The sequence below is a fragment of the Chaetodon trifascialis genome, chromosome 3 (assembly GCF_039877785.1).
Source record: "Chaetodon trifascialis isolate fChaTrf1 chromosome 3, fChaTrf1.hap1, whole genome shotgun sequence".
In the NCBI taxonomy this organism is placed as follows: domain Eukaryota; kingdom Metazoa; phylum Chordata; class Actinopteri; order Chaetodontiformes; family Chaetodontidae; genus Chaetodon; species Chaetodon trifascialis.
The window spans coordinates 14,972,032-14,987,586 of NC_092058.1; the positions used below are offsets into that span (position 1 = coordinate 14,972,032).

General features: G+C 41.5%; 1 protein-coding gene across 1 annotated transcript; it reads right to left on the minus strand.

Moving 5' to 3' along the window:
* Window positions 1–609: 609 nt before the first annotated feature.
* Window positions 610–11,006, minus strand: tkta (transketolase a). The gene is made up of 14 exons (XM_070959678.1): window positions 10,669–11,006; window positions 8,663–8,780; window positions 8,410–8,523; window positions 8,141–8,238; window positions 7,232–7,423; window positions 6,866–6,984; window positions 6,503–6,699; window positions 6,226–6,390; window positions 4,889–5,045; window positions 4,222–4,352; window positions 4,024–4,107; window positions 3,799–3,892; window positions 3,240–3,362; window positions 610–1,783 (listed from the first exon to the last, which is right to left on the minus strand). Exons 1-14 carry the CDS (start codon window positions 10,773–10,775, stop codon window positions 1,596–1,598), a joined length of 1,887 nt encoding a protein of 628 aa, XP_070815779.1. The 5' UTR covers window positions 10,776–11,006; the 3' UTR covers window positions 610–1,595.
* Between the last annotated feature and the right edge of the window lie 4,549 nt (window positions 11,007–15,555).

The window sequence follows — 15,555 nt, forward strand, 5'->3', positions numbered from 1 at the left end:
AATGTATGTTGTCATTGCTTTGTGTTTGAATTAAAAGTTCAAGTATGTCTTCCTCCGTGTGTGTGTGTGCGTGTGTGTGTGTGTGTGTGTGTGTGTGTGTGTGTGTGTGTGTGTGTGTGTGTGTGTGTGTGTGTGTGTGTGTGTGTGTGTATACAGCTTGAATTACACAAATAAAACCCAAATTCCAAAAAAGTTAATGTAAATAAAAACAAAATACAATCATTTGCAAACAAACTATGTTTAACAAAGTGTTCCCATGTACCCAATCATGATACTCTCACCTGTTACCAATGAACCTGTTTACCTGTGGAATGTTCCAGACAGCTGTTTTTGGAGCATTCCACATCTTTCCCAGTCTTTAGCTGCTCCTGAACCAACTTGTTTGAAATGTGTTGCTGCATCAAATTCAGAATAAGCAGATATTAACAAAAAACAATGAAGCTGATGAGCTAAAACATCATATATATTATCTCTGTGCTGTTTTCAGTTAAGTATATGTCATAAAGGATCAGCAAATGATCATATTGTGTTTTACACAGCATCCCAACTTTTTTGGAATCAGGGTTATACTTCTTGGGAAAAAGAACAAACTATTAATAACACTCAGAGTCAAATGCAGAGGGCTTTATTACATGAAAGTAAGGTACATAGAAAATTTCAAGTAACAAAGAAAGTGTTTGTTCTTGGGTTCACAAGTCAAATGTAACTCTACCTCCATAGTCACAGTCAGCCATATTCTCCAGTCTCCAGCACTTGAAGGGCCTTCAGCCCTCCACCTTATGTAAAAAAAGATAATGCCACTGACCACATAATGATTATCGTCACACTGCTGGTATGGTCCAGTTGTACAGCTAGCACAAATGAACATTGAGGTGTGTAGGTTGATGGTAACTTTGAAATTAATAACAAATCATAAAAAAAGAGTGCTGAAGAGAAATGATACAGCTTTTGAAACTACAACAGTTTAAATGGTCTGAAGATGTGATTTTTGTTTTTGAGTGACTGCTCTTTATCACCTGCCTACATTTGTTTGATTTTTTTTCTCCACTACCTTCTACAAAAAACAACTCGGTTCGCTTTTTTTTTTTTTTTTCTGACACTGTTGCCATGATCAACACTGATCAACACTTTAAAACTATGCCCCACCCAGTTTTATTGAGAGCTACATCAGAACAATATAAAAACATTTCCAGTTGAATGAAGTTAATCAAAGAGCTTTTAAAAAAACACGAGAGCATCCCATCGTACTCATGTCGAACATGTATTCATCTATTGTTTTGTATTGTGAGTCTCCACCAAAGACAAACGCTTGTTATTTTGATGGCACAACTATGAGTTTAGGTATGAGGATATGAGTGTCTGAATTTGTGTATCTGTCCTTGAGTGTGATGTGATGGATGCATGAAAAAAAGGTAAACGTGGAACTCTACTTCAAAGTGTACAGCACGAAATCACATTACTTCAGAACACACATAGGGGCATTCACAGTGAAGGAATTTAAAAGAGCTGGGTGTCATGTGAATCAAAAACATACTTGACTGTTTATCTTCACCTGCAGGGGTGTGATCTGACAGGTGGGTGGGGCAGGGAGAAAGTTACTTGGCATTGGTGGAGCTGCTGAGCATCTTGCGGACCGCCTGGGTGATGGCGTCACGGTCGATCCCATAGATCTTGAGCAGCTCGTGAGGTTTGCCACTGCGAGGAACATGGGACACAGCCAGGCGATGCAGACTGAAGCCAGACTCATTGACCATAGCTGAGGACACTGCCTCCCCAAGGCCACCTGTGGAACAACAATTCATCAACGTGAAAGAGATGTGGACACCAGTCCTTCTTCAATGATGGGGGACACCAGTGGTGTAAGAAGTATTAAGATGCTTTTCTTTAAGTAAAAGTAACAAATATCTCACTGTGAAAATACTCTACTAAATGTAAAAAGACCTTACGTCAGCAAAATATACTCAAAGTATCAAAAGTAAAAGTTATGCAGAAAAATGTTCCCATTAGTGTTTTATTATTATTATATGTAACGTTTTTGGATTAATATCACCACTGCATCAATGTCTATGTTGTAGTGCTGTAGATGTTTAAGGTCATGCTGATTATTTAAAGGACCAGTGTGTGGGATTTAGTGGCATCTAGTGGTGATGTTGCAGATTGCAACCAGCTGAATACCCCTTGCACCAAACCTCCCTCTCCAAGCATGAAGGAGAAACTACAATAGCTGCAAAAAACCTGAAAAAGCCATTTCTTGGTTTGTGTGTTCTGAGCTACTGTAGAAACATGGCAGACTCTGTGGAAGAGGATAACACACTACTGAAAACATAATTGTGAATATTATGACCCATGTGTATGTGTGTACCTCTTTTTGTACTATTGAATAGTTTAATCTAAAGCATTACATCATATTCTACAAGAACTCAGCTCAGCCCTGTTTTCATCTTTGTGACAATGCACTTTCCAGCTAATTCAAGAAGGATTTGAATAGTTAATTTAGTAGGAAGAAGTAAGAGAAATTTCTCAACTCAAAAGGAACACTTCATCCTCCAAAAATCTAATTCAAAATACGCAAATGTGGAGATACATTGTTTTCACAAGACAGAAAGGACATGAAAATTATAATCTGAGGGTAACTAGTAACAAAAGATTGACAACAAAAATGAATTGTATATAAGCATAATGTTATCACATGCAGCAGGCCTGTTTATAGAGCGGACAACAAAACATCTATGTCCTCTTGACCGCTCTACCACTCTCTCTCTTGGTCCAGCTGTAAAATGAGTGAGACACCCAACATCAGACTGATTACAGTTGCCAAATACCCTTTGTCTAGTCAAGCCCATGCCATCACCCATCCCCTCTCTCTTAACAGGCACTGGGCATGGCTGTCTGCACTATCTAGGTCACAGAGAGCCCCATGGGCACATGCTCGGTTAAAGAAATCTGACAGCACTCTGCCTCTCTGGCTCTCACACTTACAAAATGCACCACAATACCAATACCTTGCTTGCAATGAGGGCACGCAGCAGTGAGCCTCCCCTCGGCCAATAAGCAAATGCCACCACATCGCGTCGGTGTTGCTGAACCAATGGAAACATGCCACCACAACACACCCGAGGATATGAACCAATGACAGAGCCCCAGCTGCGTTATGCTGACAAGCTTGTTGCTGCTAGGCTGGTTGTGGTCATAGATTATGCAGAAGCTGAACAGGATGAGCAGTTTATATAAAAACCTACCTTCATAGTAGTGGTCCTCCACGGTGAGGATTCGTCCCCTGGTGGCACGCGTGTGGTCGATGATGGTTTTGACATCCAGTGGCTTGATTGTGAACGGGTCAATGACCCTGACAGAGATCCTCTCTGGAAATTCAGTTCATTCATTTGAGGAATACAACATATAACAAAACCATTAACAACATCGCTGCAACTGAGACATACAGTTCATATAATGGTTCTAAGGTCAGGATGTCCTTGTAAATTATGGTTTAATCAGTGATTAGTTATTAATATCATCACGATGCATTTATGAAATATCACAGTGATGCAATCACAGATGTATCTGCTATTGATGAATTTTCCACCTCAAGCAATCATTGCTGCATCCCAGGGATGGTCTAAAAAGATTAGTAAGAATTATTTCTAAACATGGATGTTGTTTTTCTATACACAGTAACGCTCAGAGCTAGTGAATCTAGCCTTTACATTCGGTTTTATCTTAGTAAATTCATGATGTGGTTTACTTAAACATAACATCCCATCTTTCTTATGATCAAAAGCAGTGCTTAATTTACTGTACCTTTCTTTAAATGCTCAGCTGCAGCCAGGGCCTCATGCAAAGTCACTCCAGCTGCCACCACAGTCACCTGGTCCTCCTTGCTCTGGTACACCACCTGCCAAAGGGAAAGGTCTTATTTTCAGGATCCAGTGTCTGACAGTGATTGGTGTGTTCATCCTGTTGTCATAGTTTTCTGCTTCTTATTTTCCCCACACTGTCACAACGGCTATGCAAAGACTGTCTCACCTTAGCCTGTCCAATATGGAAGTCCTCATTGCTGTTATAGATGATGGCGCTGTCTTGGCGGCTGGTGCGGATGTAGCAAACACCCTTTATGAAGGGAAACACAACAGTCAAAAGACAGCAAATAGGCTGTTTAAGCAACTAAATGTGTGTGTTGCACAGATACTATGGAGAGGCCAGAACATTGCATTCAGAATGTACCTTCGCAGTTGCAGCCAGTTCTACAGCCTTCTCTGTAGACACACCGTCACTGGGATAGAAAATGGTCGCTGTGGGAAGAGCCCTGAACATAGCCACGTCCTCTAGACCCATCAGAGAGGGGCCTTCCTCTCCTGTAATACGTACATTTAAAGTTGATTTTTGGTGTTTCAACTTTCAGAAAATCCTCTAAACTTATTGAGAGGCCAGGTGAGCTGATGCATGCAGATCTGCAGACATAGAGCCAGACTTTGCATGCAGTGTACCTGCACTAACAGAGGGACACGTGGTTCCCTGCTGACAGCTTCCAGGGCAGACAGGAAGGGAGAAAAGGGGAGGATTGAGTACTAGCTGTAAGGCCAGAGGGGGTAAATGGCAGGGAAAACACAGGGTTAGAGGGAAAGAGAGAAAGGATTGCAACAACTGCACAGTCTCTCTCTCTCTCTCTCACACACACACACACACACACACACACACACACACACACACACACACACAGATCATTCCTTTACGCATTTATCACCATTAGGGATCCTGTGAATATGGTCTGAGAAAATGGGTGTTGTGAAATGTCTGGTTTCAGAGTGAGGGGTGTTTGTGAAGGCCAGGGTGGGTGAGGTGTGTGAGAAGGGTTGTGGTGAGCATGGCTGATTAGCAGCAGTTTACTAACCAGTGGACAGGCCACAGTGGGAGCCACACAGGTTGATGTTGCTCTCTGAGATGGCTGCCATGCGGAGCTGGTCGTATGCGCGGGTGAAAAAGGAAGCAAGAGTGCTGGCAAACACAACGTTCCTCTCACGGGCAGCACATCCCATGGCAACACTGACCTGTGGAAGGAATGTATATATATTCTTACCACAAGAAACATAACCTATAGACACAGGTCATATGTGCTTAATCCCAAAAAGATCACCCAGAGGACCAAATATCTGTGGCACAAACCACATTTCAAAGGCTCTTTGAACCAAAGACCGTACTAAGTAGAAAGTCAGTGAGAAGATATTTCTCCAAAGCTCTTGAGCCTTTTTTCCCATATGGGTGGAATCAGTGGCATACCTCCTCTTACAAATAATTTCCTCTGTCCTGTCTCCCAAATTCTCTGCGATCCCTCAGCTTCTTTTCCTTGCTTTGTCAAAAGCAACAGCTAAGCAACCATGAAAGTGCAAATGTAATGTTGGATAAATTCTTATAGATACAATCAAAGAAAGCAAACTACTTCTTTAAAGGCCGCACTGTAACCAGCAGCTGTTTCATCCAAGAAGATGCCATTAATAATAAAAGTATACAATTAAATTACATACATCTGTGCTTATAGCAAATCAAGTGTTTGGTTTTATTGTGTCAGTCTCCTTATTTTAAATTCAGGGGGTTTTCATCTAATCTGCTGCCATTCACCTCTTGACTTCTCTCATGTATTCAGCCAGATGGTCCCACCCTCTGCGCTGATTAATATTTCACTTCTGAATACACTTGTCATGACTGCTTATCATCATACAGTACACATGCCTGACCTACATTGGAGCTGGCTGCTGCTGGAGCCATAGCAGCGCTAGGAATTAATGTCTGGAGTGCCTCGCTCCAATTATTACTTATTGATCGAGGATCAGGTGAAACAGTGACAGAAGCAGAAGAAGGACACTGGTGTCAGCAGCGGCGACATTGACTATAAGGAGGCGAATGTGTTATGTCTTTGCCCATTCTTACATTATGGATGGACAAGTCATGTATTATTAAATGACACGGGCTCCGACCCACAGCTGTGAGATGCAAGGTCGTACTCACATCCAATCAAAGCTAAGAAAGAGCATTTTACTCAGCTAAATCACCACTTTAAAGAGGGAGTTTTGGATGTGTTTTTTAATAAGTAAAAAAAAAAAAAAGATAAGAGGATTAGACCAAAAATGCCAGAAAAACAGACCAGATGGCTTTGTTAGAAAATATACATCTCACAAAATGTAATTTTGCAAGCTATGTGAAACAGGCTTAATTCTGTATGAGTGATCATACCATGTTCTGCTGAGCAATGTAGCACTCCACAAAGCGGTTTGGATGCTCATTCTTGAAGATCTCTGAGTAGGTGAGGTTGTTGGTGTCTCCATCAAGAGCCACAACACGTTCGTTGTAGCGGCCTAACTTGGCCAATGCCATCCCATATGCCTTCCGTGTGGCAATCTATAAAGAAAGAGAGAGAGTTTTTTTTTTTTTAGTTGACATTGTGTGAGCATACTCGAGAATAGAAGTTGGTGATGTGAATGAAATCTGTTCTTGTATACAGGTGACAAACCTTTTCTCCAGCCTTGTAGCTGGGTGCGCTTGGCATCCTGATGTTCCTCAGGCTCACCGGTGGGGAGTCCTCTACGGGAGCTGGAGGGTACAGGTGCTTGCTGCTGTTCATGATGCGGCTCTGCAGGTCCTTCATAACCATCTCAGCCATGTCTTTGGGGAGAGGTTTGGCATGCCAGCCCAGCTTATCCTCTGCAGCTATACACACGTAAACATGGCGTCATATTGGTGGATTTCATTGCTGTTTGGTGGATGGGTTATGGACATAGGCTGGACAGCTGATGCTGTATGCCTTTGAATATAATATGCATTAGAGCGAGACTGATGCATAAGCAGATGAGGGGTGGACGTTGACAAAGTTTACCTGGAATGCCTTTTCCCTTGATGGTTTTAGCAATGATGGCGGTGGGTTGATGGCGTGGCTGGCTTAGAGCCTTGCATAGCTCCTCCACACTGTGTCCATCCACAATGATGGCATGCCAGCTATACACACACACACACACACGCACACACATCAAAGCCACACATTAAAACACACTTGGTATTATATATTTCATATAGGTCGCATGGACAAACACCACCCTACATTCACTAAACGTAATAGTTATGGATAGATCTCAGATAATGCATGTTGCTCAAATACTTCATGTGTTACCACCATCATCTACATTAACTTCCAGATACATACGGTACATGGACACCATGAATTTTCAGAGTTATGCAGTATTACCCAAATGCTTCACAACGTTTCTGATATTTCTCCACATGGTGCTGCAGGGGTGCAGGGTCACTTTGGCCCAGACGGTTGATGTCCATGATGGCCACAAGGTTGTCAAGCTGGTAATAGGAGGCGAAGGACATGGCCTCCCAGACAGCACCCTCTGACATCTCACCATCTCCCAGCAGGCAGTACACACGATAACTGAGGCAAAGAACGGGGTGATATGAGGGTGGGGTGTTGTGCTTTCAAGAAGCAGGCAAATCTCACGTAAATGTTCTCTGACATTTCTGGGCAGACTGATTCTCCTTCCATTAACTGACAGTTGGGTCGGTAGCCAGCTGTGACATGATAAAAGCTTCCTGAGGCCCTTAAAGGTTTCACACCTGCCTCTGAAGCAAGTCTCCCATAAGAATCCCACAGGGCATATATATATATATATATGTATATATATATGTGTGTGTGTGTGTGTGTGTGTGTGTGTGTGTGTATATATATAGTGCATCAGATGGGTAAAATATTACCAAATTTGTCAAAATTTCTTATATGTACAATAGGTGTTTTATTTATTTATCAATTTATTTATTTATTTATTCATTTTTGGCCACCATTACAGTAGTAATGGAATCATTTAATCACAATAAATTAGAGCAATAGACAAACAAATACATGGCTGAAAACACAACGCCTGAATTTGATTCTGAGATTAAATCTGCTTGGATGGTAAAAATAACTGAGATGTGACTGCTGGGCCTGTGGTTATTAGAGCAGAAGAATTGTGAGAGCTGAGCATGTAGCTGCAGCATAGACCCAGAGAATCTGGAAAATCCTAATCACTCAACACTAAAAAGAAGTACTACTACTACTGAGCTACTGAGACTTTTTTCAGTTGTGTGTGTGTCCATATGTATGAAAGATTACCTAGACTTGTCAAAATATTTCCCAGTGTAAGCCATTCCACAGGCAACACCAAGACCCTGCCCCAAGGAGCCAGTGGCTATATCCACAAACTGCTGCTTCTGAAAGCCACACACCACACACACACACACACACACACACACACACACACACACACACACACACACACACACACACACACACACACACACATACACGCAGTAAAGTGTTATTGAAAACAATTGTTTGCACTCCAGGAGATGATCCACAATGCGTGGAACAGTAAAGCTTACAGGGGTTGGGTGACCCTCCAGGGGGGAGTCAACGTGGCACAAACTGAGCAGCTCGCTCTCCTTCAAGAAGCCTGCTTCAACCCACATGGAGTACAGGGCTGGAGCAGCGTGACCCTGAGGGAGAAAAAACAACCACAAATCAACGTTATTCTTTGTCATCCAAACACTGATGTCGTTCAAGGAAAAGGAGACACAATCAAAAATATGAAAAGATGACCTCCCGTCCAGACCAGCAGGACTGACTGACTCTCACCTTGGACAGGATGAAGCGGTCGTTGTTGAAGTTCCGCGGGTCATCGTAGCGGTACTTCATGGTGTGGAAGAAAAGCACCGACATGATTTCTGCCACACTGCAGCATGATGTGGGGTGTCTGCATGACAGAGGAGATGGTGCTGTTACCCATATGTCAGACAAATTACATACAGGTGCACACAAGAATGCACACACACACACATACACACACACACACACACACACACACACACACACACACACACACACACACACACACACACACACACACACACACACACACACACACACACACAGACTGCTTCAATTTGAACACATTTATTATTAAGAGCATACATTTAAAAACCAGGTCACTATGAATGCTTCTTTCCATATTAGCACAGGTGCAAAGTGATGCTGCCCTAACCCTGAAAATGAGCTATCATTGTGACTGCATCTGCACAACATAGTCATGTTGTGAAATCATCCTGGGAAATCGTCCAAACATGTGAAATTACAGAATTTGTAAATCTTGCACATATTAATAGAATAAAAAGCTCAACATGTGGGTCATTATATAGATTTTTACACATCACAGTGCAACATAAAAATACCGCAGAACCTCAGGAAACTCCCAATAGTTACATGTTGGACGAGTAACTATATTGGAAATGCATTCAGATACACTGTGTGAAGACCATTTGTTGTAATAATACCATCAGTCACAGAGCTCCATGCACAGCATGCTGTATAAAGCAAACAAAGGCCCCAACAGATTAAGTAGAGAGCTGGTTGAAAATGCAATCATACCATTAAAATGACAATGTGTGTTGCTTTTCTGAACAATAATTACATTGAGCCATGATATTAAATCTCCTGCCAGCTTTACACTTAATAACCAGGAGCTCCATACAGTGGTATGGAACGTGAGGATAGTATTCTGGTGACCTGATATTAATGGCTGGATATCTGCCTTTCACTCAATAATGTACAAAAATGACACATGCCAAAGTTATCTGGTGCTTTAATACAGCCATCAGTCATTCATACCACTACGACTTAGAACATTTTAGGTTAAGTAACATTTTGTTGAACATTCTTCAGTTTCTCTTTGTTCCCTTCAAGGTCTGTTGCACCCCACATAACTGTTCAAACAGTGAGAAAAAAAAATCACAGTTCTGCTGATATCTAAAGAGCTATTCTTTAAAGATTTTTTCTGGTGTGATACCACACATTGACTGTTTAGCATAGTGGCAAGAGGACATGATATAAAAGATTTCAGATAATCATGAATCCTGCTCTTGCAGCAACCATGCAGTACTCAATTCTATCCCCACCATACAATCCACCCAGCACTGCACATGGTAGCGGACTATTGTGCCCAATACTACATTTACCTTTTCTAAAATCAGAGACCAAATACAATATTTATCCTCCAAACAAAATAAATATCTGATTTTCAATAACTTAAATGCACCAAAGACTATATTATTTTTAAGCAATTCTCCAGAACGTGAAAATCTGATCATCTGAAAAGATTAAATGATTCACTCTTAATGTTAGCTGTGAATAGATCTCACAGTTACGTATGTTTAATACACTCAAAAGCATAAATAGACAAAATTAAATTTCTTTAATATGTTGTATCTTTTATATACCATAAATGCTCTATAAGGCAGAATAAAACATTTTGTATAATATAAAGAATTTCATTCATTTATTTATACTGAATTCAGAACACCACTTATCATATGACATCTGTGGATGTTCGACTAATTCTGTCCATAGACCAGAGGGAGAGAACAAAGGCAGGACATGATGTTCCTTTGGCCCTTCACTAACATCTGTGTCTGAGTGTGTGCATTTGTACATGCATGTATGTAGCTCAATGACTGTTGGTGCTCATCCATGCATGCTGCAAAAACATATTGAGCCTGCATAATGCTTTACACACTTTTTATATTTTTGCATTGTACATTGCATTCAGACTTAAAGCTGACATCTGAGAGTCAGTGGAGGCGACTCACCCGCTGCCCGCTGCAGTTGTTGCCTTGATGGAGTTGATTCGGAGGCGGTTGGCGATGTTCCTCAGTGCTTGCACTGTCTGCTGGTCAGGTTTGTGGTAATCCTCCATGAAGGCAAAATGTCAAGTTCCTTTGCACCAGAAAAGTGGACCAACTAAGATCCTCTATTGAGTTTGTGTGTTTTGAATGTGTGTGTGTGTGAGAGAGTAAGGGTTGCCAAAGAGCAGCACCTGTATGTGTGTGTGTGAGTGACGGAGGCAGAGAGAAAGAGAGAGAGAATGGAGGAGAAGTTGGATTTATCCTATCAGGCGTTCAGACACATAGATGCACAAGGACACACTGCAGACACACACACACACATACACACACACACACACACACACAGAGGAGGAGAGGCGGGGGATCCAGTGACGTAAGTTGGGTGTTACTGCTAAAATCCAATGGCATGCATTTCATTGGCTACTGTGTGACTGGGATGGTGGAGGTGTGTCGCAGTTAGAGATGTGGCTTAGTGTGTGTGTGTGTGTGTGTGTGTGTGTGTGTGTGTGTGTGTGTGTGTGTGTGTGTGTGTGTGTGTGTGTGTGGTGTAAGGAGGGGCTGGATAATTGGAAGGAGGAGGGGGTCATTTGAAGCATCTCACCCTGATTCGCTTTGGCTTCACTGTCTAAACTATTTAATTTAATTCAGAAGTTGATGGTTGATTATTCTTTGTTATTTACTCAAGCCTCTTTCTTATTGCCAAAGCTCGTGTTTGAACAGACCCTAATTTGGCAGGAAATAAAGATGATGGATGTGCGAGTGACAAAAGGAGAATTATAGTAATAGTAGGTATAGTAAGTAAAAGAAAGAGGAAAACAGGGAAAGCGAGCAAAAGAGAGAGAGTGTGTGTGTGTGGGGGGGGGGTATGTATACATGGAGGGTGGGAGGGACGGGTTTTCTCTGTTTTTCCTTTACAGTGTTTTTAACTGTTGTAAAGCACTTTATTTTATTTTTTAAAAAATGTGCTATATACATAAAGTTTGATTTGATTTGATTTATCAAATCATCATCCATAAATCCCAACATGAATTCATATTCCACAACAATCAATGCATGAAAACAACACAGGGGAAACACAAATAGATAAATAAAAAATAAATACATAAGTTGAGTCTAAGAGTCTAAAGACCAGGTCACCCTGTTTTCTGACACCAGATACTGACAGTGAACTTCTCCACATCATTCACCATACTGTAATAATCATGATCAGCTTTAAGTCTGTCTCAAACCATCCTGATGAAAATTGTTTTAGCATCAAAATACAAGAATGCAAGAGAGAGAGATGAACAGTAGATCATATATATTCTTTTTTATTCTTTTTTTTGTCAATCATTTGTTTTCCTGTCATTGTGGTATATTATGTAGTACTGTATAGTATATTTTGTATAGTGTGAGGCCTATAAGTATTTATGGTGTAATAATGTGCAGCAATTAAAAAAAATAAATAAATAAAAAAATCTTTTTTCCTCACGTTCTGAGTTAACATACTTACACACATACACATTACATACTTAACCTCGTGCAAGCTGCTTTGGCAATGCTGTTCTTATTTAAGGGAGAGTAATACGGTGTATAAGAGAGACAGAGAGAAAAAAGGAAGATTGGTGGCATATTTTAAGTTGGGGATTTACCTCTGAGACGGTTAAAATGGAACATCTCTCCCCAGTCGTGAGCTCCTCTTTGGCCTCTTGCTGCCGTCTGTCTCACATCATGATGCTCAGTGAGTCTGATGACTCGGATACAGACCGGGGACACTGTGTTCTTTAGCCCAGACCTCATGGAGCAGGCTTGCCTGGACCTCGCCACTGAGAGCCTATTTGTATTAGGTTTTACATCGTATTACAGTAATTAAGCACTCAAACTCAATTACCTATAAGAGCTGATTTTTCCTCTTTGAAATGGCTCATTTCAATGATGTGAAATTCAGTTTGTAATTGTACAGATTAATACAGAACAGGAGCATTATGCTACACCCAGCACACATTTAACCTTTTTACCATTTACCATAATATATTTTCTTTGTATTTAAATTATATAGTGTGAATGCGAAACCCATTATTTTGATAAATAATTGAATATTTTTTAAAACTGTTTGCCATCATGTCGATGTTTGATTTGCAGAAACATGCATCTGGCAGGATTATCATTGTGGAGAGAGTCGGATGCCATCTAGAGGATAATCTTTGATGGTACATCTGACCTGTTTCCTGTGGTCACCTGCTGTATCTGACATGTGATCTGAAGAGAATCAATTAAATATGAGCCAAATGAAAACTATAAACAACATTTTTCCATCTAGAATCGTTTGATGAATTTGATGTTTTTTGAAGGCATACATTTCAAAGTGTCCATGAAAGGCAGGATTATTTAGAAACAGATGAGAGTTGTTTCGGACTGCAGCTGCTGATGTGGTACAGTCCAGAATCTTCCACTGGAAGGAGGAGAGGGGTGAAATCATGTACAATGTCATTCTTGTTGGGGAGCTGTGAGCACATTGCAATGAACACATAACACATTTTGATATATCTTTTAAGATTTTGAGATCTGTTTTATTAGAGCTATAATATATCAATCATCACTTCTGTCTTTCGCTTGACATGACAGGTGACAGTAGATCAGTGAGGCATGTAAGGAAATATTAACAAGACATTATCCTGCATGTGTTGCGGGATCATTCGCTATGTTTCACTACTCCATTTTGGGCATCCTTTCATTCCAGGCCAGTTGTATTCCTGACATTAAACACCAGAGGACACTGTCTGCCCATAAATGTAGGATGACAGCCTCTGTAAATGATGGTTTACAGGACTGTTCCAACCACTTTATTAGCCTGTAACTGAAGTTGATGCATTAAATACATAACGTATTTAATAATTAACAACATTTACATTTTCAACTCATTGGTAACACCTTATATTGAGGTACACATATTCAGCTTTAACTAGTTGCTTATTACACCTAAAACTTTACCTTCACCAACTGCCTGATTACTGTTCATTGATGGCGAGTAAAGAAGCTGTTATATATGAATTGCAATCTTAATAATCCCCAGACTGGGCATTAATAAGTGCTTTATAATGACTTATAAAATGCCAATATGCTACTAATACTAAAGATGTGACCTATTCATTATTTATGAAATCAATCAATAGTGCACCTTATCGAATTAAAACAAATGTGGACAGATGTAAAGTTTTTGGTAACAGTGTGATAGGACGACAGGACAATTTTAAGTGTCAGCTGAACTTCTATGATTGTTACACGTGCTCTCTGAGTGTCATTGCTGCAAATCATCGTCCTCTCCTGTCCCTCATTCATTTCCCTCTGCACCTCTTCAGCCATGTGATCATCTCTGTGGATTCCTGCCCTTTGCTGTTGCTGGGAGGTCACGTCCCAGCACCTCCACGCTCACAGCCATGGTGATGCCATCTCTCGAGCACCCCCACTGCTCTCCTGGTTCCACCGACTTTGTCCTTCTCCCAGTTTTCAGCAACTCCTCTGGGCTCCTGGGTCCTGTCAGAAAAGCTTTTCTTCACAGAGCCCCACAGGTGCCAGCCAATGGCAGCCTGGGAAGAAGACGCCACGTGATGGTGTGCAGCCAATGTCAGACACCCACAACTGCACACTTCCTGGAGGGAAAGTACATTCAGAGAGCATGAATGTTTCTATTTTTAATCTCTCTGGCAGAAAAAGAGGAGCAAAGCAACCACTTTTGAAACAATGCCTTAATATAACACAGAGCATGTGTGCGGCTCCTCCAACACAACGCAGAGTTCAGGTAAACAGAAATGTACTCAGCATTGTCGGGCTTGAATAATTAATGGGATTCTAGAAGCAGCAAAAATGCAGATAAACAACACACATGCACATATAGAGGCCTACATGTGTGCATATGCACTCGGGCATGCTGACATGTGCGCACGTGCACACTTTGACGCATAAATGAACTCAGGAATATTCTCACACTCATATGCATAGAGTCTTACACACACATCCGTGAATCTTGGAACGCTGCTTTAATGCCAGTCGCTCCTTCGGGCTTGAGCCTCTTCCACTCTGCTCTTATCACTCCATTTCCTTAAATCGCTCTGCAGTCACCGTGATGACACAGTGCTTGCCCTTCTATCTGAGAGTTGTCTATCACCCAAAGGCCCCACCCCCTAACAGTGCACGAGACAAGACCATAAGACTTATGATTGAGTTATCTTCAGAGTCATACAGCTGTTCACAGCTGGACTGGGTGATCATCCTGGAAGCACCGGTCACACACAGAACAAAAAGAAGTGGAAACGACTGAGACAGATGCGGCCATGGCATAGAGGTGGAATCAGTGAGGTAATTGAAGTGAAGTGGATTAAGGAACCATTTGAAGATGAGAGATATAATGATTCAGATGGAAAGCTTCAGATAAGCAGAGAGGGTGGATGAAGAGAAAAAGGAGAGACAACAAAGAGATTCAGAGAGAAGAGCAGAGTGTGCGAGCAGGGGTTAAGGCTGAGCGTGTGTTGTGGGCTCAGCAGTGAAGTTGACGATGCACTGGGAGAACAGCTGCGCTGCAGGGCTTTCAGGCTCCATCACTACTGCTCTCCTTCAAGCAGCTCCAACAACACACTGCCTCTCTCCCTCTCTCTCTCTCTCTCTCTCTCTCTCTGTCTCTCTCTCTCTCTCTCTCACACACACACACACACACACACACACACACACACACACACACACACACACACACACACACACACACATATACACAGCTCTCATAAACATGCAAAAGCACTGATTGTTGCATCAGTGCTTTTGCATCAGTGCCTTCCAACCAGGTTTCATATGCCTGGTCAGGCCAGGAAATCAGACATC